Here is a 24,591-nt window from a genome sequence, read left to right as displayed (position 1 = left end):
CGAAAACCCAAGAAAACTCCTCACATAATTCAATGTTGTCAGGATCGGCCACTCCCTGTTGGCTCGCACCTTTTCATCGTCCACACGAATACCCATGGACGTCACAATAAATCCGAAGAACAATAGGTTGTCCGTTAAAAAATTATACTCCCTCAAGTTGATGTACAACTTGTTAACTGTCAAGACCTGTAGCTCCTTCTTGAGATATTCCATGTGCTCCATCTCACCCTATCTATATATCAAGATTTCATTAAAGTATACTATCACAAACCAGCCAATGAACGACTTCGGCACTTGATTCATCAGACGTATAAAAGTGTTTGATGTATTCGATAGACCAAAGGGTATGACCAGCCATTCATACAACCCTTCATTAGTCTTTAATGTTATTTAATTTTCACTCATCACCAGGCCAAATACGAATCTGATGATACCCGCTCCTCAAATCGAGTTTAGATAACACTTTAGCACCTTCTAACATATCAAGCATATGATCCAGTCGCAGTATCGAAAATCAATATTTAATGGTAATCTTGTTAATTGTCTAGCTGTCAACACACGTGTCAACTCCTATTTTTCTTAGGCATAAACAATGCTGGCACAATACATGGGCTCATGCTCTCTCTCAAAAGACTCTTACCAATCAATTCATTCACCTACCCCTGAAGTATCTCACACTCTTTCGAAGTCATCCGATAGTGAGAGTGGTTGGACAATTTAGCCCCATGGATAAGGTTTATATGATGTTGGATGTCCCACATGGGGGGCAATCTAACGAATAACTCTTCGAGCCAGATTTCTTTGAATTTATTTAGCAATGATCTTAAACTTGGAGGAATGTTTAAGGGCTTTGATTCTTCGCCCTTTACCATTACAGTATACACATTATCGGTTTCATTGGATTCCTCCACGAAATCTCAAATGGTCAAGAGGGAGCTTCCCTCCACTTTAAAAGTTTCGGCATGGTTTAGTGTTATAGGGGCAAGGAACATCTTTCGACAATCTTCAAAGAAGACGTAAACATTATTTCATCCTCGATAAGTCGCATTATGGTCTGATTGCCATGGTCGACCGAGTAACATATGACATGCTTATATGTCGACCATGTCACAAAGTATTTGATCTTTACAATTCCTACCAATTAAAAACGAGACAAAACATTATTCGATTACTTTGGACTCGTTCACCCTTTTTATCTCGCTAATCAAGTAAGGGAAAGGATGATTTGTTGTAGGTAGCTTGTCCACCATCACCTTCTAGATGATATTCTCATTACTGAGATTGTTTATAATTACGTTATAAACCTTGTCGTTGACGGTGCACCGTGTACGAAATATATTGTGTTTGTATAGGTGCACCTCCTTACTTAGAGTGGACAATAATCTTCTCACAGCCAAGAATTTGTCATGATCCTCCGCTAATATTTTTTAGAAAAAGTTATTAAAAGGATATTTAAAAATGGATGGACGGTGTGGATAGAACACATAGATCATGGTAAGGCCCACGCAGCACCGACCACTAGCCACCTTGCTAGTGGCAGCGTCACTAGCCACACCGCGCGCAGCACTGCCTAAAACAGTGGTGGTAGACGATACCGGTCCCACCTATACCAGCAAACTCTACTGAGGAAAAGATGCCTTTCTCAACACGAAGATCTGTACCATCGGCAAGGTGGCCATGTTAGTTAGCATCACGACACAAAACCATGCATGCAAAACCGTCCACGTGCATTGCCACATGCCTCAAACCCTTCCACCAGCTTCCACCATCCCTCCCTATAAAAAGCTCATCAAGACAAGTCCATCTCCGCATCTCTCCACAGACACATCTTCCTGTAGCTCTTTTACTTTTCTCAGCCATGGGCAGGCCTTCCCTTCTCCTAGTGACCCTCTGCTTTGCTTTCATCACCGTGGCCCACCTTGTTGTGGGTCAGACACAACAGTCTCAGGAATCCCAGCGTCGACTCCAGGACGCCCAACAGTGCCGCATCCAGCGCCTGAGCGCGACCCGTCCTGCTCGACGGATCGAGTCTGAGGGCGGCATTACGGAGCTGTGGGACGAGAACGACGACCAGTTTCAGTGCGCTGGTGTGGCTGCCATGAGAAACATCATCAGGCCCAGTTCCCTTTCGTTGCCCAACATGTCCCCCTCCCCACGCCTCGTCTACATTCAGCAAGGTCTGCACTTGATGCCTATCAGCTTGCACGCGTGCACGTACGTGTGCAACCATGCACGCTCACGTACAATGCATTTTCTTCCTTCATGCACGTGTTGATTTCTCTCTTTATTGCTTGTTATACTTGGGTTGCTCACTTATTTCCTTCTCTGATGTGCTACATTCAAAAATCCCATGATCAGAACCGTTCATCAGGTGGGCCCTGCTGTAAGATGGATGGCCTTCCGGAACTAATTGGACGATCCGATCCGATCCATCTGATTGGTGTATCCTGATCAGATGGTTAAGATCACCTAATGAACGGGTCAGATTATGGGAACTCAAATCCACGGGTGTATTAACGAATGAGGGTGTAAACAGGAAGAGGGGTGCTAGGAATAACGTACCCGGGGTGCGCAGAGACCTACCACTCAAGAGGACAGCCTCAGAGAACCGGAAGTGAGCAGCAGCAGCAACGTGGTGAGAGTATCCGTGACCAACACCAGAAGATCCATCGGATCCGACGTGGAGATATCGTAGCCCTCCCAGCTGGCGTGGCGCACTGGTGCTATAACGACGGCAACGAAGAGCTTGTGGCCCTCTCTATTACGGATTTCAATAGCGAGTCCAACCAGCTCGACCAGAGGCCTAGGGTACCTACTCTCACTCCCACCTTTGCATGCATGGAACTATGTGCCTACATGCACGTATCCATCATACTCTTCACATCCATGCATGCACATCTATACTACGTTTTGTAAACCATGGGCCTAGAAACTCGGCCCGGAAAGTTCTGCACTGAAAAGTGGGCCACGCTAGCCTTATACTTTTATAAAATGACAAAAATACCCTTAGCGTCCCTTGACGAGCGCATCAACGTTCACTAGTGGTAATGGAGGTGGTGGATTTTTGCAGTCTTTTTACTTTGCGGGCGGGTCCCCACAACAACAGCAGGTCCAGCAGCAACGACGTGAAGGGCAACATCAGCAAAGGGAGGGAGAAGAGAACATAATGCAAGCTTTTAATGAAAACATCTTGGCGGAGGCATTCGACGTGTCGGTGGACATCGTGAGGAAGATGCAGAGAAATGACGATAGGGGCTACATCGTCAAAGTCGAAAGACGAGAGATGAGCATGGTTCGGCCTGACGAAGAGGCAGAAGATGAAGAGCAATATCAGCGAGGTAGGAGAAACGGATTTGAAGAGGTCTACTGCAATATGAGATTAAACCATTACATGGACAACCCGAGAGAAGCCGACATATACAGTAGGCAGGCAGGCCGTCTCAACTCAGTCAACATGAACAAGCTTCCCATCCTTCGGATGCTGGGCATGAGCGCTGAAAAGGGCTACCTCTACCAGGTAACGTTGCATTTCTACTGCTTGGATCACCTCTACTGGGCCCACCTCAACTTCATCATGCACGAGCCCAGATTGCTTTTTTTGGGCCCAGAATGGTTGGTCAATAGCCCAGCCGTAGGACAGCCTAAACTAGTAATTGTGATTTTTCTACTAATAAGTAGATACTAATGCCAATGTGACATGTCTGTGATATCTTCATCAGGTGGGCCCTACTGCCGGGTCCCGAGAGCCAGATTTGTGTGGTCATCTGTTGGCCCACTCCATTACTGGATGGGCCTGATCTTTTGGTCACATGCCTAAGCAGTGGGGCCCAGATATGATGCAGGGCAGTAGTAAATAGTTTTGTAATCATAATCATCATCTAGGTCTTATCCCAACTAATTAAGGTCGGTTATATGAATCCTGTTTGGCCATTTCCCTCAATGGAGACTTAGACCAGTAACGAGATCACAAAATTCTTTTAAACTCTGTGTAATAGTTAATCATATAGGTTAATTATAATTAATAAATTTCTGATGTGGAAAGCTAATCTGTTGCAGAATGCCATATTCTCGCCCCACTGGACGATGAACGCCCACAACATCTTCTACGTGACCCGCGGTGAGGCCCATGTGCAAGTGGTGGGCCATAATGGGCAGACGGTGCTCGATGACACAGTGAGAGAAGGTGATCTTGTGGTGGTGCCCCAATATTTTGCAGTCATGAAGAAGGCGGGCAACAACGGCTTTGAATGGGTGTCGTTCAAGACGTCGGCCTCTCCAATGAGGAGCCCATTGGCGGGGTCCACATCAGCGATCAAGGGAATGCCAATGGAGGTGCTCACAAATGCATATCAGGTGTCATACAGAGAGGCCCAAAACCTTAAATTCAATAGGGAACACCAAGTGATGTTCTTCCCCCCTCCTAATCGCTCCTCTTAGACCTGAATTTTGCTATGTTTTCTTAGTAGTATATAGTAATAGGTAGAGAGAGAGGTTGCACATGTGGTGAAAGATGAGGTTTTGTAAACTTACATTGCCCACACATGTGCCCGTGAAATAAAAGAGCATGTCATGAGTGTGTAAGTATGTTACACTATGGTAATAAAAGATATGTTTTACTCTATTTTTGTCATTGAAAATCTTTTCATTTTTTGTTATGATCAAATGCACTACAAGAAAAGGGGGCTTTAGTCTAAGTTCAAAACCATGGTTAGAAAGGTTAAAAACTTATGATAAAGCCTTTAGCCTCAGTTTTGCTTTAGTTATACGAATCGATGTTGGAACCCCCTTGACTAAAGGCTTTAGCCTTAGTTTTAGCAACTGAAAAAAGATTTTATAGTCTTAGTTCCTCAAATGAAGCTAAAAGGTATGCATTAATACCTAAATTCAACTTGACCCATAGTGTGCTTATTCTAATTTAGGCATTGGAGGGTACCTCTAGCTACAACTAGGGCTCCCATTGTCACTTGGTTTTACAAGTACACGATGGTCTAGCAAGGACGACCAAATCTCAGCATCAATATAGAGTAAAAGCACACATCGCTTTCGAAATTGGCAAAGGGTAAGGCTTGTATCCATCACCCCAAATAAATTAATAAAAATCACACATGATTAAAACTATACCTTAACCAAAATTTTTAAAAGGATAAATAATTGATGATGGTAAATAAATCAATTGCATAAAAAATCACAGTAATATGAAAGTATGCAAAAACAAGATAAATCGTATCAACTCAAATTAGTGTAAAGCTTAAAGGAATCTCTCACCTTAGTCTTAGATCTAAACTCTGGGTAGATATGTATGTAGGAATCACGACATCGCTTGAACAAGAGAGATACACCACACATGTGGAAAAGGAATGGGATGATGGTGTCTAGGCTTTCTCTTTCTCTTTCTCTCTCTTTCTCTCTTTCTCTCTCTATCTTTTTCTCTTTCTCTTTCTCTCTCTCTTCCTTGGCATTGGGAAGATTGGACGTGTAAGTGGAGAAGGGACGCACACCCCTTTTTAAAAGGAGTGGGCCTATGAAAGGTGTGTTTCATATCCCACTTGGATTGAGTTTCTTTAATTTTTCCTTTTCTGACGATCTTTCTTTCAATCTAATTCATCCATTGTGTTAGGATCATCGAATAGATCTGGGATATATGATTTTCTTGGTGATCTGAAATGACCTATCTTGAAAATTCTCCTAACGGGTGCTAAAACAAACTTAATCTCAATTAACAGTCCACACTTAATGATCAAGGCCTAATTTTAGAAAAAATGTGTATTCAAGATAGGCAAATGGTTAGACAAATTTTAGTGGTTGATTGATGGTGGAAAAAGCCTAAATATAAAATTTCACCCTTTGTACCAAATGGAAGAAACTGGCTTTAACATTCAATGGTGTAGGATCATATATCGGTCTAAATTTTGTATAACCTCGTAGTCATATGAGACTAAAGTTTGATCCAAATTTGAATTACGATAGACTGCAAGAAGTAGTTAAATCAGAAGATCCAGATTTATAAGGAGTTGATAAGCTTCAAACGGATAATTTCGTGCCTAAGGAAAAGCCTACTAAAGTGGGGTGTTCATATTTCACACTCAGTTCATATAATGGACAATTCAAGTCATTTATATAAAAGAAAATATCCTACTACGACTACCCACGAGGTTTCTTCACTCGATGGACACCAAAATCAATGGTTAAGGGGCTGATTTGTCAATCAGATCACTTTTACAATGATCTAAGGGCTGAAATTTGACATATATGGTTAATTTATGATATAAAGGCATGATATAAAATTTCACATCAAACGGGTTATGGGAACCATGTGATCTAGAATTCAGGGGTCTAGGTTAATGTCATTTTCGTAATTATTACTGATATGAATGTTTTGAAAAATCTAATGAATCTACATAGTTATAGGCACGTTTCTAAGTAATTCTTATAAAAGAACTTATATCTAAATCATTATGAATAAGGAATTATTCACCAAACTAATTAAGGGAATGTACATATATCAACCAATAGTCAGATGACATGTTAAAAACAGAAAAACTTGATGGTTAGTACTCTGATAACGTATGTAATTGGGTGTACAGTCAGTTTTGTAAACAGATGATAAGAAGTGAGTTTTTGGAGTGATCAAGAAGTAAAACTTGTATACTGTTAAATTCAAGTGACTTGTTCACATGTGTAAGTTTCTGAGATTGTAGTTTTGATAGTGAGTTAAGCATATTCATTGATGGTGAACAAGATGAACGGATCAAAATCTCAATTTGATGTGTATGAGTGGATGCTGAAATCAAGTAGCTAGTTTACTATGATTAGGTGATCCAAACTCAGAGTGGACAGTCAGATATCTTTACCTAGCGGTGAATAGTTGACTGAACGGTTGGTAATGATGGACAAGTAAGAATACTTGGGTATATAATGATCCTATCTCAAAATCAACGATCAGATGGCTTAATCTATGAATGGAGATTATTCCCAAGGGTTAAATTCGTATTGAAAAATAGATGTAAAGTTAGGATAATTAGATTAGTATTTTATACATGTATATAATAAGTTAAATTTCATGGTAACACTCGAAAACTTTCAATACTTGAGTATTGAAAAGTTTGGGATGTTACAACCTCATTTTTGGTCTAACGTCCTTAAGTGAGCTCAAAAAATGGATGGATCATGCATTGCAGTGGGCCCCATTAAGCATCCTTGCGCAAGAACTTCCGACGCAGAGTGCGTCCTACCCAGCCTGTCTTTAACCACGAACAGGCAGTTTCGTGGGTGGGCCAGCATGATGTATCTGTATATCTACATCGTCCATCCCTTTTCTCACATCATTTTAAGGTATGTACACAAAAATAAGGTAAATCCAACGCTTAAGTGGACCACACCAAATAAAAAGCTTGATTGCATTAAATGCACAAAGCATTAAATGCAACAGTCATCTTTGGTGTGGTCCACTTCAGCATTGGATCTACCACATTTTTGTACACATACCTTAAAATGATTTGATATTAAGGGATGAACGGTTTAGATAAATAGATACATCAAGGTGGGCCCGCCCACAGAACTACCTGTTCGTGGCTAGAGACGAGTGGGGGTAGGATGCAACCTGCGTTCGGAAATTCCTGTGAGAAGGCTTTTGCAAGAAATTCGCATCCTACACCGCCCGTCTACAGTTGGGAACGTGCAGGAGCTTTGAGTGGCCACCGTGATGTACGGGTTTTATATATCCACACCGTCCATCCATTTTTCCTTATCGTTTCAGGGCATTATCCCAAAACTGAGGCAGATCCAAATCACAAGTGGACCACACCACAGGAAGCAGCAGTGATAATGATTCTCACCATTAAAATTTTTTTAGGGACCACCATAATGTTTATTTAACATCCAACATGTAGATTAGGTCATATAGACATGGATGATGGTAAAAAAACAAATATCAACTTGATCCAAAACTTTGGTAGCCCTAAGAAGTTCTTAATGATGAGAGTTCAATCAACAATGTGTGGCCCACTGGGTCCTTACTCTTGCTCAGGTGGTAGACTCTCAAGAGTTTCAATTCCCGGTCAAGGGTTCGAGTACCCATAGGTGGTGAAATTCCACCAGCGTGTGTGTGCGTGTGTATACAAAAAAAAAAAAAAAAAATGTGTGGCCCACTTGAGATTTTGATCTACCTTAGTTTTGAGTTCATACCATAAAATTATTTTTAAAAATATATGGACAGCATGGATGAGACACATACATCATGTTTGGGTCCACAGAGCACCGACAGGGGAGAGCCAATCCTCATCTAGAGAATCGAACGAGGATTTCATGTGAAAGTCTTTAGCAGGGAGTTCTAGAAACCTAGGTAGGGCCCACCATCATGTTTTTGAGAATTCCATCACATCCATCCATTTTGTAAGATCATTCTAATACTTGAGAGAAAAATTGAACAGGATCCAAGATTCAAGTGGGCTTTACTAAAGGAAGATGTGGGTAGGGAAATTCCTACCGTTGAAACCTCCCTGGGTTCGACACTGATGTTTATACGCCATCCATACCGTTCATAACGTCATTTGTATTAGGATGAACTGAGAGGACACAAATATTAGCCTGATTTAAAACTTTTGTTACACCATGAATATTTAAACAGTGGTCACTAAATATACATCGTTTCCTCTCATACGTACCACTTCAGTTTTGGATACACCTCATTTTTTGTCGCGTGTCCTAAAATGACCTCTCAAAACCGATGAACAGTGTGGATTTATCACTAACATCTTGGTGGGACCCACCTAGCGTCCCAGCGGAAGAACTTCGTGTGAAAGGCTTTCCAACGTCCTTCGGAGAGTTAGAGAGTAGGGAGAAGAGGCATGTCAGAGACGCGAACTCGATCTTTCAAACTTGCACATAAGAGCACCTTCATCCAAACTGTCTGCCTTATCCAAAGGTTGATAGTAAGGTTCACATATAACTGAGTGTTTTTATATGTGTGTGTGATTTGTTGTACACATAAAAAATTAAGGAGATTTGCACGACAAGCTATCTAAATATTTCACGTTACCGAATCAGCCCTTGCCGACACAAATTAATCTTTCGCGTTACCGAATCACACGCACAGTCACAGCCTCTCAGAAGCCTACAAAACACCACCCAAAGAAGAGCTCCAGACACTAGCTAATACAAATTAATCAATACTCTTTTCAGCTCAACAGTGCTTAACTCCATGACACTTATTAATTTAGCCATTAATTTTAACTTAATTTCACTATTGTTTGGAGCATCACTTACAATAAACAGGCAGAAATAGTTTAATTAATATCCACAACCCGATTTGCAGATTACCGAGCTGTACATCTGCTTGATTTTCGCCCTCCCGGGTACTAGCATTATTAAGAAGTGCACCTGATGAACGGATTGGACTTCCGACAGACAACATGGTGGCCCCGCGGAGCTGAGGTGTTTTACGCACTGCCTAAAACAGGTGGTGGTAGACGATACCGGTCCCACCCATACCAGCAAACTCTACCGAGGAAAGATGCCTTTCTTGACACGAAGATCCGTACCATCGGCAAGGTGGCCATGTTAGTTAGCATCACGACACAAAACCATGCATGCAAAACCGTCCACGTGCATTGCCACATGCCTCAAACCCTTCCACCAGCTTCCACCATCCCTCCCTATAAAAAGCTCATCAAGACAAGTCCATCTCCGCATCTCTCCACAGACACATCTTCCTGTAGCTCTTTTACTTTTCTCAGCCATGGGCAGGCCTTCCCTTCTCCTAGTGACCCTCTGCTTTGCTTTCATCACCGTGGCCCACCTTGTTGTGGGTCAGACCCAACAGTCTCAGGAATCCCAGCGTCGACTCCAGGACGCCCAACAGTGCCGCATCCAGCGCCTGAGCGCAACCCGTCCTGCTCGACGGATCGAGTCTGAGGGCGGCATTACGGAGCTGTGGGACGAGAACGACGACCAGTTTCAGTGCGCTGGTGTGGCTGCCATGAGAAACATCATCAGGCCCAGTTCCCTTTCGTTGCCCAACATGTCCCCCTCCCCACGCCTCGTCTACATTCAGCAAGGTCTGCACTTGATGCCTGTCAGCTTGCACGCGTGCACGTACGTGTGCAACAGTGCATGCTCACGTACAATGCATTTTCTTCCTTCATGCACGTGTTGTTTTCTCTCTTTATTGCATGTTATGCTTGTGTGACTCACCTATTTCCTTCTTTGTCGTGCTACATTCAAAATCCCATTATCAGAACCGTTCATCAGGTGGGTCCTAATATGATTGCCTTCCGGAACTAATTGGACGATCTGATCCGATCCATCCGATTGGTGTATCCTGATCAGATGGTAAAGTTTACCTGATGAATGGGTCAGATTATGGGAACTCGAATCCACGAGTGTATTAACGAATGAGGGTGTAAACAGGAAGAGGGGTGCTAGGGATAACGTACCCGGGGTGCGCAGAGACCTACCACTCTAGAGGACAGCCTGGGAGCACCGGAGGTGAGAAGCAGCAACAACGTGGTGAGAGTATTAGTGACCAACACCAAAAGATCCACCGGATCCGACGTGGAGATATCGTAGCCCTCCCAGCTGGCGTGGCGCACTGGTGCTATAACGACGGCAACGAAGAGCTTGTGGCCCTCTCTATTACGGATTTCAATAGCGAGTCCAACCAGCTCGACCAGAGGCCTAGGGTACCTACTCTCACTCCCACCTTTGCATGCATGGAACTATGTGCCTTCATGCATATTCTTCACTACCATGCATGCACATCTATGATACGTTTTATATACCACCGTTACTTTTATAAAAATGACAAAAATACCCTTAGTGTCCCTTGACGAGCGCATCCATGTTCACTAGTGGTAATGGAGGTGGTGGATTTTTGCAGTCTTTTTACTTTGCGGGCGGGTCCCCACAACAACAGCAGGTCCAGCAGCAACGACGTGAAGGGCAACATCAGCAAAGGGAGGGAGAAGAGAACATAATGCAAGCTTTTAATGAAAACATCCTGGCGGAGGCATTCGACGTGTCGGTGGACATCGTGAGGAAGATGCAGAGAAATGACGATAGGGGCTACATCGTCAAAGTCGAAAGAGGAGAGATGAGCATGGTTCGGCCTGACGAAGAGGCAGAAGATGAAGAGCAATATCAGCGAGGTAGGAGAAACGGATTTGAAGAGGTCTACTGCAATATGAGAGTAAACCATTACATGGACAACCCGAAAGAAGCCGACATATACAGTAGGCAGGCAGGCCGTCTCAACTCAGTCAACATGAACAAGCTTCCCATCCTTCGGATGCTGGGCATGAGCGCTGAAAAGGGCTACCTCTACCAGGTAACGTTGCATTTCTACTGCTTGGATCACCTCTACTGGGCCCACCTCAACTCCATCATGCACGAGCCCAGATTGCTTTTTTTGGGCCCAGAATGGTTGGTCAATAGCCCAGCCGTTGGACAGCCTAAACTAGTAATTGTGAATTTTCTACTAATAAGTAGATACTAATGACAATGTGACATGTCTGTGATATCTTAGAGCCAGATATGTCCGGTCATCAGTTGGCCACATGTGCATGTTTAATTGGCCCACTCTATAAATGAATGGACGTGATCTTTTGGCCACCATTCCTAAGGAGTGGGGCCCACATATGACGTTGGGCAGTAGCAGTTTAGTGATTATAATCATCATCTAGGTCTTATCCTAACTAATTAGGATTGACTACATGAGTCATGTTTGGCCATTCCCCTCAATTGAGGCTTAGACCGGTAACGAGACTACAAAACTCTTATAAACTCCTTATAATAGTCTATCATATGGGTTAATTAATTATAATTAATAAATTTCTGATATGGAAAGATAATCTTTTGCAGAACGCCATATTCTCGCCGCACTGGACGATCAACGCCCACAACATCTTCTACGTGACCCGCGGTGAGGCCTATGTGCAAGTGGTGGGCCATAATGGGCAGACGGTGCTCGATGACACAGTGAGGGAAGGCGACCTTGTGGTAGTGCCCCAATATTTTGCAGTCATGAAGAAGGCGGGCAACAATGGCTTTGAATGGGTGTCGTTCAAGACGTCGGCCTCTCCGATGAGGAGCCCACTGGCGGGGTCCACATCAGCGATCAAGGGAATGCCGATGGAAGTGCTGACAAATGCATATCAGGTGTCATACAAAGAGGCCCAAAATCTGAAATTCAATAGGGAACACCAAGTGATGTTCTTCCCCCCTCCTAATCGCTCCTCTTAGACCTGAATTTTGCTATGCTTTCTTAGTAGTATGTAATAACGAGTGAAGAAAGAGAGTGGTTGCACTTGTGGTGAAAGGCAAGGTTTTGTTACCTTACAATGCCTACATATGTGGTTATAGAATAAAAGAGCGTGTCATGAGTTTGTAAGTCTGTTACACTATGGTAATAAAAAAATGTGTGTTTCTTTTTCTTTTTATTATGAAAATCTTTTGATTTTTTGTCATGATCAGACATGGTTAAAAGACACAGCGACTCTACGCGACACTTTCAGTTTTGAGCTGAGTCACGACTCACCCGATTTGGGGTGACTCGATCAAGGCATTGAACTGCATCTGACCTTGAGTCACCCTGACTTGGGCAAGTGGTGTCAGACTCGCCTGAGTCTTAAAACCATGTGATCAAATGGTTTTGTTGTAGGAGATTCCTCTACAACACTTGTGTAGTGGGTGAAACACCACATCTCTGGGATCCATTATATTGTTCATGTGAAATCCATTCCGTTCATTAGGTATGCCTTCTAATTTTCACCCTACATTATAAAAATTGTTAAATGAATGTCTTCAATTTATGCAAAATCAAGGGATATCGATCGATCGACGGTCTTGCTTGATCGATCAAACCTTCCTAGAATTAGACAAATTGCTCGCTGGACAGTTACGAATCATGCTCGATTGATCAAACCTTGATCAACAATAGTCAAATAAATCCTTTTTACTCTCTGGACAATTTTGGACTAGTTCGATTGATCGAAGGGTGCTCGATTAGTGTTGATTGATTCAAGGGTGCTCAATCAATGTCGATCAATCGACACAAAGATTGACGGCACATACGAAACTAAGTGAGTGCAAAATTTATTTCCTATTCTAGTTGCGATTATATATATATATATATATATATAGAGAGAGAGAGAGAGAGAGAGAGAGAGAGAGAGAGAGAGAGAGAGGAAAGATCACCTATCTACCAGTTCGCACGTAATTACTTACGAACCTTGATGTCAACCGTAGGTTCTGACATACGATTTAGATGAAGGCGCGATAAAGTGTGAGTTTGAGAGTGAGTTTCCATCATGTACACCTCATAGAGAGAGAGAGAGAGAGAGAGAGAGAGAGAGAAAGAGACACTCTCCCACTTGCACGCCTCCTCACATGGGTTTCTTGTGAAAGCCTTTCGTAGGAAGTTACTGTGTTGGGATGTTAGGTGGGTCACACCATGATGTTTGTGAGAAATCCACCCCGTCCATCCGTTTTGTGAGATCATTTTAGTATATTAAACCAAAAGTGGAGTGGATCCAAAACTCGAGTGTGTTACACGAGAGGAAACAATGGGGATTCAGTGACTACCATTGAAACATTCATTTGGCCACAAAAACTTCTTATCAGGCTAAGTTTTTTGTGATTTTACTTCATCCCATTAGGAATGACCTTATAAACGGTTTGAATGACATATAAACATCAACGTGAAGCTTAGGAAGGTTTCAATAGTAGGAAAGTCTTTCCCCAGTTTTTTGTCTTGTATGGCCTACTCGAGTTTTGAATCCACCTCATTTTTTATCGTATATCCTAAAATAATCTTGCAAAACAGATGGACAGGGTAGATTTCTCACAAACATCACAATGGGCCCCAGATAGCATCCCAGCATAGGAACTTCCTGCGACATGCTTATGCAAGAAACCCGCGTCCCACGCCTCCTCTCCAAATTATCATACGCGGATTGCATAATGACAACGTTGGTAGTGAGATGGCTATTAACAGTGCTTTGTGGCCCCCATCATGTTGTATGTATCATATCCACACCCTCCATCTATTTTCCATACTATTTTATAGCATGAGCCCCAAAAATGAGTAAGATCCAAATCTCATATGGACCACACCACTGGAGAGAGTGGTGATTGAACAATTAACATTAAAAAATTCTTAGGGGCTAGAAAAGTTTTGGATTAAGTTGATATTTTCATTTTCTCTTCATACAAATAAACATTATGGTGAGCCTTAGGAATTTTTTTAATGGTGGCCATTCAATCGCCACTATTTTCTTATGGTGTGGTCCACTTGAGATTTGGATCTCCCTCATTTTTTAGCTAGTAATCTATAATGATCTGAAAAACTAGATGGACGACTTTGATAAAAACACATATATATCATACGGGGCCAAAAAAGCACTCTCAATAGCAACCTCGCTACATACACTGTCAGTACGCAATCTGCTCCAGGATTCTTTGGACGCAATCCACTCCCAGCTTTTGCAAAAAGTTACCACACTGGAAACCTAGGTGGGGCCCACTGTAATGTTTGTGAGAAATCCACTCCATCCATTCATTTTATGAGCTCATTTTAGGACAAGGATCAAAAAATGAGACAAATCCAATACTCAAGTGGGCTAAAAAATGTGAGGATTGAACTTCCACAGTTGAAATATTCATGAGGCCATAGAAGTGTTGAATTAGGCTAATATTTGTGTTCTCAGTTCATCCCAGTAGGGATGATGTTATTAACATTATTAATAGTATGAATGACATGTAAACATCACTGTTGACCCTGGGGAGGTTTCAACGGTAGGAATTTCCCTACCCACCTTTTCTTTTAATGCGGCCCACTTGAGTTTTGTATCCTGCTTACTTTTGGTCTCAAATCCTAAAATGAGCTCAAAAAATAGATGAACAGGGTAGATTTTTCACAAACATCATGGTCGGCACCACCTAGGTTTCCAGCGTGGTAACTTCCTACGAAAGCCGAGAGTGGATTGCGTCCAGAGAATCTAGGAGCACATTGCGTACTGACAACATATTTAGCGAGGTGGCTACTGAGAGTGCTTTGTTGGCCCCACGTGATATATATATGTGTGTGTGTGTGTGTGTGTGTGTGTGTGTGTGTGTGTGTGTCTGTGTGTCTGTGTGTGTTTTATCGAAGTCATCCATCTAGTTTTTCATATCGTTATAGATTACTAACTCGAAAATGAGGGAGATCCAAATCTCCAGTAGACCAAACCACAAGAAAATGGCAGTGATTGAATGCCCACCATTAAAAACTTCCTAAGACTCACTATAACGTTTATTTGTCAACCAACCTATTGATTAAGTCATGCATACCTAGATGAAAAGAAAATGAAAATATCAACTTAATCCAAAACTTTTCTGGCCCTTAAGAAGTTTTTAATGGTAAGTGTTCAATCACCACTCTCTCCTGTGGTGTGGTCCATATGAAATTTGGATCTTACTCATTTTTGGGGCTCATGCCATAAATAGTATAGAAAATGGATGAAAGGTGTGGATATGATACATAAATCATGATGGGGCCCACAAAGCATTGTCAGTAGCCACCTCGCTACCAATGTTGTCATTATGCAATTTGCGTCCGATAATTCGGGGAGGAGGCGTGGGACGCGGGTTTCCTGCGAAAGCCTATCGCAGGAAGTTTCTGTGATGGGATGCTATCTGGGACCCACTGTGATGTTTGTGAGAAATCCACCCATCCATCTGTTTTGTGAGATCATTTTAGGACATACAACTAAAAAGGGGGATGGACTCAAAACTCGAGTGGGCCATATAAGATGGAAAACTGGGGAAAGACTTTCCTACCATTGAAACCATCCTGGGCTTCACGTTGATGTTTATATGTCATTCAAACCATTTATAAGGTCATTTCTTATGAGATGAAGTAAAATCATAAAAAAACTTAACCTGATAGGAAGCTTTTATGGCTGAATGAATGTTTTAACAGTTGTCACTGAATCTCCATTATTTCCTCTTGTGTAGCACACTCCAATTTTGGATCCACTCCAGTTTTGGTTTAATATATTAAAATGATCTCGCAAAATGGATGGACGGGGTGGATTTCTCACAAACATCATGGTGGGACCAGCATCCCAGCTCAATAACTTCCTGCGAAAGGCTTTCGCAGGAAACCCGTGTCAGGAGGCATGCAAGTGGGAGACTCTCTCTCTCTCTCTCTCTCTCTCTCTCTCTCTCTCTCTCTCTCTGCGAGGTGTGCACGACGGAAACTCATACTTTACTGCACCTTCATCCAAACCGTACGTCCCGAGGTGTGCACGACGGAAACTCATACTTTACTGCACCTTCATCCAAACCGTACGTCAGATCCTACGGTCGACATCAAGGTTCGCATGTAATGACGTATGAACTAATGCGTAGGTGATCTTTCTTTTATATATATATATATATATATATATATATATATATAACAGGTGTTATCAAGATTAAAGTAATTTTAAGATGTTCCTAAAGGTTTCAGAGAAGAAAAGCTAGGGTTTTGAGACTTCGAATGAGGTTCTCATCATTATAAGTGCATCATCTCTTGTAATATTATTTCATAGTGGATTGCTTATCGCTTTTTACTATGGTTTTTTCTCATGAGGATTTTTTTACGTAAAATTCGTATGTTTTATGTGTGTTTGATTTATATTTTATTTCGTCTTATTTAATTAAATACGGATTTGCCTCTGTGCGATTCCCAACAAAAATCATGTAGATCCAAAGCGTAGTTAGGTCACACCATTAGGAACAATGTAAAATTACTCATAAAATCTTTTAATCTAAGTGGTGTAACCCACCCCGAATCTAGTTGATGTTCATCCTGGTTAGGCACACATAAACAGATTGGATAGAATATACATGGTGGGCTAACAAACAAACTAGTGGCCCAACAATCTATGGTTTTTTTACCTACAATTCACAGCACCTTCCATGGATGATATGCTTTGAATAATACTAATGGGACCCATGGTAGATGGCCGTGAAAGGAAAGAGATGTCAATGTTCCCAACGAATGAGGTGACTACTCTTATCTCAATGTTAAATCAGCAATAGGTGGGGGACACCTTTTTTACATATACAAATGACCCCATTGATGATAACAAAAATGGGGCCCACCATTTAAATGGCATTGTTTGGATGCCAAATTCATCATCAAGTGGGACATAATATCAAAACTAATGGAAGGAGCACAACATATATCAAAATTGTGATTGTTCATCCCCATTGTTTTCAATTCCTACAAAAGCTAATAAGAGTAAATTACATGTGATCTAGATGGATTTGAGTGGTATATTTGGAGATCTGTGGGGATATATAAAGAGGATTCTATAATAATATAGCTAGAGTGCATCGAGCAACGACACGTCATGCATTAAGTGGTCAATTGAAGAATTATTGCGTAAAGTTATAGGACATATGGCAGGATTATTGGTAAGAAGAGTCAAAATGTGTGATATGGTTATAACAACCGTCAGAACGTGGGAAGCATCTAGATGGCCGGATCAAGGCTATAAATAATAAAGCAATTCAGCAAGAAGATTTATCTCATACCAACCCAATCAAACCCAATATATCTTTCATTTGCTCATCATTTACATCCTTAGTGTAAACACTCTACTTTTCTACCAGTAAATTACATTTCTTAATGTAATCCTTTACTTTTTGCTTACTCTTACATTTCATAGTGTAATACGTAGTGTTAATCAAGTAGCTAATAATCTTAGCTGTAATTTGGGTCTACGCCCATATATTGATTCAATTCTCCATCTAAGAAGGTGTTTTGCAGCTACCCTATGTTGTCACGCCCCAAACCCGAAAATCGGATTGACAGGAATCCCAATCGCCGAATCCGATGCTGACAGCCTCCATAGTACCCTATTCTCGGCTGCTAGCGTCCATACATCAGATTTCGATCCTAGGATCCTACAAAGAGGATTTTTTTGTACATTTAACTCGTAATAAGCATAACCACAAGATTACCCAATTCACAAAGGCAACATCATTATCACATATCCACTAATATAATCATTTGAGTACAATGCTGAAAAGAAAATACATTAATCGAAAATCATGCTCCAGAAGACCGCTGCATGCTCCAAGCTCAACACTGCTGCAACCTAACATCACCTGCACGCATCTATCATGCATAAGCTTATAAAAATCTTAGAGGGTGGTGTAAGTATGTGTACAAGGTACGTGCTAAGTATTCAATACAATGTCGTTATCATACAATACCGAAAATACTGGTAATACATAAATCGTACAATATCGGAATAAGCAGAAATACTGACAAGATCATGAATTATCAAGGTAAACAGAAATACTGACAAGATCATAAATCATACGATAACAGAGTAAGTGGAAATACGAACAATTTCATGAGTCAATCAATATCAGAATACGCAATATAGAACAGCTATGCAAATGAGGAGTCATAAAGAGCCAGATATCAGATGTCGATGATGTGATGCAATATGCAATTCCTGATGAGTCCATGAATAGCATCAGCCGTATTTAAACCATATAATTCAGAAACATAGTAACTCAAAATGTCATATGTCATAGATGTAATGCAATATACGGTGCGAATGGAATGACCATGCTGGAGTGTGAAGTCGGGATGATAGTACGTAGTATCGTAGGCTACAGGGTCCACCACAAAGGACTCCTATCCAAACCAGTCCCATACCTAAATTTGGATAATCAGACTCAACATGGTAAACTCCTGATCTCAAGTTAGTCGCGTGCCCAACCGAAATCTTGGTCATGCGAAAGTACACGTAACAAATAGTTGCGCACTACCAGCCCAAGTGGATAGTGAATGAATGATTGAATGAGTATGCAACTCTTGCTTAATAAGTTCACATATCAGTACGGTTCATCTCTGGGATCATCACCGGGCTTTAGTATACTCCAAATGGCACTGCCGCTCTCCCAGCTGCATAGTCCAAGTAAGCGTAAGAAACCTCACTATCCGCCTGGCCAATAGTCTACCAATATCTATCCGGCACATCGATAGCAGACTCATTCACGAGTTGGTCAAACTCAACCTAGCAATGCCCCCTACGCTGAGCGGGTAAGGCCACACCTCCTCCCAACCGACCACGACACAGTGGGAGACGCGGCCTCCTGGTATTCGGCACTTGGGTGCTCATGTATCCACTCGATCTCTACGTTGGGGTGTCCTCTGGTACTAAGAGAGTTTAGAAATTTTCACCCGGGGCCATCTATGGCAGCCCGATGTTAGAACAAACTTCTAGTGTCCCGTCTGGCCATCCACGATATGCCTGTGGAGGCTACGACTCTAATGTCGCTAGGGCGTACAGTAATCATAATGCAAGGTGCATGAGTCATACAATCCAGTCATGCATCAATCCTACGCATACCGTACACTCATGCGACATAACCTCCGCCTATTAGGGAGTCTTATAACAACATACTCAATGACATATGTAATGATCAACCACATCTCATAACAAACATGCAGATGATGCATGTGGGCATGTAGCATGATGTTATGCTGTCACATGCTCATAATCAGTATCAATAATCGGCATCGACAATTGACCTCGACAATGTGGACATTTAACCAACATTGCCCCCAAGGAATGGCCCACATAGATCCTAACATATAGTGCACCCATGACCTCACACAAGGGCCAAATGTACAACACCATAGGCCTCACTCAAGAGCTTAATACACATCACAATGGGCCTTTCACATGGGCCTAACATACATCACAATGGGCTCCATAGCCTAGCCATCAAATACACCACAATGGGCCTCATACAATCATAATGGGTCGCGTCACATGGGTCTAATACGCATCACATGGGCTGCATCACATGGGCCTATATACATCGGATGGGCCACGTCCCACGGGCCCCGAATACATCACAATGGGCCACAACCCATGGGTCCCAAGTACATCACAATGGGCCTCTCACACGGGTCCATTATGCATCACATCAAGATGGGCCATAGATATGTCACATTGGACCTCATATACATCGAGTGGGTCACATCACATGGGCCACATATACATCACAATGGGCCTCTAACATGGGCCACATATACATCACAATGGGCCTCTAACACGGGCCTAATATACATCACAAAGGGCTCCATAGCCTTATATACATTACATTAGGCCTCGACAATCTAACTCGACCAAGATACTTGGCCTTGACAATTGGAATCGGCATATCAGTCACGTCAATCAGAATCGGCAATTGGCCACGACAATCGAGATCGATCGATAATCAAATTTGACAAATCGATCATGTCAATCGGAGTCAGCAATCGATCACGACACTCAGGATCGATCAATAATCAAAATCGGCAAATCGGTCACATCAATCAAAATCGATCGATAATCAGAATCGACAAATCGGTCACGTCAATCAGAAGTGGCCGAACAATCGGCCTTGACAAATCAGAATCGGCCAAATACTCGACCTCGACAATCGGAATCGGCCGAACAAGGCCTAAGGAAAGGTCACAATGTGGACATTCAACCACCATTACCCATCAATATGGACATTTAACCAACATCGCTCCCCAAGGAGTGGTCCACATAGAGTCATACATATAGTGGGCACATGGCCCTACACAAGGGCCTAACATACATCGCTATGGGTCTCACGCATGGGCCACATATGCATCACATTGGGCCACGCCCATAGGCCTCAAATACATCATAATGGGCCTCACCCATGGGCCTTGAATACATCACAATGGGCCTCGCATGTCAAGTGGGCCTCATCACATAAGCCTTACATGCATCACATTAGTCCTCACACAAGGCCATATGTATCATCATAATGGTCCCCATATACGGGCCGTATATACATTACAATGGACCATATCCCATGGCCCCGAACACATCGTAATGGGCCACATCCCATGGGCCTTGAATACACCACACTAGGCTACATCCCATAGGTCTTAAATATATCACAATGGGCCTCGTACCTGAAACTCAAATAAATCACAATGGGACACATCCCATGGGCCTCTCATACATAACATCGGGCCTTGCCATCTAGGCCGAAAATACATCACAGTGGGCCACAACCCATGGGCCTTAATGCATAATGGGTGGGCCCTACACCTGGGTCTAATATACATCACATATGGCCCTGCACATGGGCCTCATACACAACAAGTTGGGCTTATCAATGGGCCCTAGGGAGAGTGACAATGCAGACATTTAACCAACATTAATCTTACAATGTGGACGTCAAACCAACATTGCTCACAAGGCATGGTCTGCCATAAACATCATTACCTAACTAAGGTGGAATCACATATTGCAAAGGGCCTTATATACATCCCATTAGGCCTCGACCCATGGGCCTTAGATACATTAAATGAGTTGTATAACATGGGCCTCGTATATATCAAGGTGGGTCTCAACAACGGGCCACAGATACATCAAGATGAGCCTAATCACATGGGCCTCATATTTGGACATGAAAGTATCCATAATCCACTCTACATCATATATATATATATATATATATATATATATATATATATATATATATATATATATATATATATATATATATATATATATATATACACACACACATGAATCATCTCAAAAGATCAACTGGACCGCACTCCAAATAACAATGGTAACAATGATTTCCATCATTAAAATTCTCAAGGCCCACTGTATCATTTATTTTCTATCCAATCTGGCCATAAGGTCACACAGACCTGGATTAAGAGGAAACAAATTTTCTAACGATCCAAAACTTCTATGAAATAAAAAGTTTCAATGGCAGACACTCAATCCCCACTACTTTTTGGCTATATGGTCCACTTGATCCTAGATCTACCTAATTTTTAGTCTCAAGCCTGTAAGACAAGCTGGCCAAATGGTTAGATGGTTTGGATGCAACACAGGTATCATGGTGAGTCCCACTGTCCAAACAGTGGACGGCGTGGATAAACAAATACATCACTAGGTGGGTCCCACCATCCAGTGCTGTGGATGGTGACAAACCACGTACACCATGGTGGTTTCCACCGTCCACAGCCGTGGATGGTGTGAATAAAACACATACATCAATGGTGGCTTCCACGTGGGGCCCACCATAACGTTTGTTTTCCATCCAATCTGTTGATAAGGTTACACGGACCTGGATGAAAAGGAAAAACAAATTTCATATGGACCCAAAGCTCCTGTGACACTCAAAAGGGTTTCAATGGCAAACGTTCAATCACACCGATCCCTGTGATGTGGGCCACCTAAGTTACGTACACAACTGATTTTTGGAGGGGACCCGCTACCCTAAAGGGGCCACGAAATGCACGGTGCTAATGTCCACACACATCATAGTGGGGCCCACGTTTGGGGACCCACGGTCGGCCAGGGATGTCCCAGCGTAGAGGACGCTTTGCCGTCCTTGTAGCAGCAGCAGCGTTAGCTGTTGTGTTTGCTTTTTAAAAAAAAAACCATATTTTGTGTGGTTTTTCATACGTGGGGCCTGCATTAGCAGAATCCACTCCAACTATTGCATTTCATGGCTCAAGACCGACTAAACAAGCCCAATATTCAGCATAATTCGGTGTATAGATCCATCAGGGTGGGTTTCAATGATAGAAAATACTGTTTTCTATGCTATGACCCGCCAGAAGGTCGAATTGGCTCCATTTTTTGGCTCAACACCTAAAATGAGCTGAGGAATGGAATGGATGGCGTGGATTGGATTGATACATCAAGTTGGGGCCTACATGAGTGGTCTACCCAAAAGGTTAAATATAATATATATTTTATTTATATATTACTTTTTTAACAGTTAGTACACATCCATGGCAGTACACGCACTCCATGTTAGCCTCCATCATGTCCAGTGTCTAAGGGCGCTGGACGACATGGATATAACACAAGCATCGTGGTGGGTCCCACCTGCACGTGGCCCACCATGCATATATATATATATATATATAATATTATATATCATTTAGTCCAGTGTGTGGAACTTCCCACCGTCCCTAGACTGGATGGTGAGGATCTCCCTGAAATGTGGTGGGCCACACCATCTGATGGATGGAGTAGATTTAACATACCGGTGGGGTTCACTTCATTCTAAGGGGGGGGGGGGGGAGAGAGAGAGAGAGAGAGAGAAGCACCCCCTTTGATCTTCTTGGACTTTTTCTTCCATCAATGCATGCTAGAGATCAAATGGATGAACTTCAACGGTTAAGATTGACTTAAGATAGTGAAGATGGGAGATAAGAAGGTAAACCACAAAAGCTCTATCCATGGAACTTGCTTGGACGTTGGAGCCTCATGAGGTTTGCTTAGAAATGAGAGAGAGAGAGAGAGGGAGAGGGAGAGAGAGAGAGAGAGAGAAGTGATGAGGTGGAGTGATGGGATGAGATGGTATGGTGTTTGTTGACTTGAGGTAAGAAATGAATGAGATGAGTATGGGTTATGTAATAAAGAGTTGACTTGGGGAATGGGAGAGGGATGGACTTGGTAAGGTTATGTACTTGACATTTGTTAAAGGATTGATGTGACCTATCCTAGAGATTCTCTCGGAATTCGTAACGCGCAGCATTTTATCAGAAAAATATGCAAGCCCACATCTCCTGGCCCGAGTATCGGATCAATTCACGAGTCGCGGCGTTAGAACCGCGGCGACGGCACGATTGCTAGGGTACAAGTTTCGAGTTGAGCTGACTCTAGAATATGGGATACGACTCAGAGTCGCGCGTAACTGCTGATAAAAGATCGTGGGTCACCAGAATTAGACCAGGGGGACCGAGGAAGCCTACAAAACGGTACGGGATAGGATACGGGTCTTGTAGCTCTCCCCTCCTAATAAAAATTTCGTCCTCGAAATTTAAAACACGACACAACCAATACAGAACTCACTGAGTAAGGGAAATCATATCCGAACACAACTTGCCAACATAATCAAACACCTAAGAGATGGGGACAACACCTGCGAATGTCAGCCTCCTGCTCTCAAAACGCCGCATCAACACTATGATGATCCAACTGGACCTTGAATCCTAAATCAGGAACGATCGAAACTGAAATACTATATAGCCTCACAATCTCAATGGTAAGGAGCTATATCAGAAAATCTCTAAGTTATTCAAACTCGGGGATCTAACCATTCTAGATTCTCAACAATCATAGAGTGCAGGGTAGCTATCAGCAGATATGTGATGTTATTTTCAGGTATTCCCAAGTTATGCTCTGATACCATCTTCTGTCACACCCCAAACTCAGAAATCGGATTCACAGGAATCCCAGTCGCCCAATTCGGTGCCAACAGCCTCCATGGTACCCCATTCTCGGCTCCTAGCGTCCATACGCTAGATTCCGATCCTAGGATCCTACAAGGAGGATTTTTTTTATATACATTTAACTCGTAATAAGCATAACCATAAGATTACCCAATTCACAAAGGCAACATCATCATCACATATCCACTAATATAATCATTTGAGTACAATGCTGAAAGAAAAATACATCAATCAAAAATCATGCTCGAGAAGACCGCTGCACGCTCCAAGCTCAACACTGCTGCAACTTAACATCACCTACACGCATC

General features: G+C 42.4%; 2 protein-coding genes across 2 annotated transcripts; both read left to right on the top strand.

The window, feature by feature from the left end:
• Nucleotides 1–1,843: 1,843 nt before the first annotated feature.
• LOC131238654 (11S globulin seed storage protein 2-like) lies at nucleotides 1,844–4,617 on the top strand. Its single transcript, XM_058236280.1, has 4 exons — nucleotides 1,844–2,177; nucleotides 2,537–2,808; nucleotides 3,071–3,517; nucleotides 4,057–4,617. Exons 1-4 carry the CDS (start codon nucleotides 1,859–1,861, stop codon nucleotides 4,435–4,437), a joined length of 1,419 nt encoding a protein of 472 aa, XP_058092263.1. The 5' UTR covers nucleotides 1,844–1,858; the 3' UTR covers nucleotides 4,438–4,617.
• Nucleotides 4,618–9,680: 5,063 nt separating this feature from the next.
• On the top strand, nucleotides 9,681–12,434 carry LOC131238653 (11S globulin seed storage protein 2-like). Its single transcript, XM_058236279.1, has 4 exons — nucleotides 9,681–10,055; nucleotides 10,408–10,679; nucleotides 10,877–11,323; nucleotides 11,857–12,434. The coding sequence occupies exons 1-4, from the start codon at nucleotides 9,737–9,739 to the stop codon at nucleotides 12,235–12,237; spliced, it is 1,419 nt and encodes a 472-aa protein (XP_058092262.1). The 5' UTR covers nucleotides 9,681–9,736; the 3' UTR covers nucleotides 12,238–12,434.
• Nucleotides 12,435–24,591: the final 12,157 nt, after the last annotated feature.

The sequence above is a fragment of the Magnolia sinica genome, chromosome 3 (genome assembly GCF_029962835.1).
Source record: "Magnolia sinica isolate HGM2019 chromosome 3, MsV1, whole genome shotgun sequence".
Taxonomy (NCBI): domain Eukaryota; kingdom Viridiplantae; phylum Streptophyta; class Magnoliopsida; order Magnoliales; family Magnoliaceae; genus Magnolia; species Magnolia sinica.
This window is presented reverse-complemented; position numbering and strand designations above follow the sequence as displayed.

Excerpts from the sequence above, each read along its gene's own strand:
- LOC131238654 (XM_058236280.1), top strand. The coding sequence starts at position 1,859 with ATGGGCAGGCCTTCCCTTCTCCTAGTGACCCTCTGCTTTGCTTTCATC. Across the intron at positions 2,178-2,536 it reads CCTCGTCTACATTCAGCAAG|GAAGAGGGGTGCTAGGAATA; the intron begins GTCTGCACTTGA and ends GGGTGTAAACAG. Across the intron at positions 3,518-4,056 it reads AAAAGGGCTACCTCTACCAG|AATGCCATATTCTCGCCCCA; the intron begins GTAACGTTGCAT and ends AATCTGTTGCAG.
- LOC131238653 (XM_058236279.1), top strand. The coding sequence starts at position 9,737 with ATGGGCAGGCCTTCCCTTCTCCTAGTGACCCTCTGCTTTGCTTTCATC. Across the intron at positions 10,056-10,407 it reads CCTCGTCTACATTCAGCAAG|GAAGAGGGGTGCTAGGGATA; the intron begins GTCTGCACTTGA and ends GGGTGTAAACAG. Across the intron at positions 11,324-11,856 it reads AAAAGGGCTACCTCTACCAG|AACGCCATATTCTCGCCGCA; the intron begins GTAACGTTGCAT and ends AATCTTTTGCAG.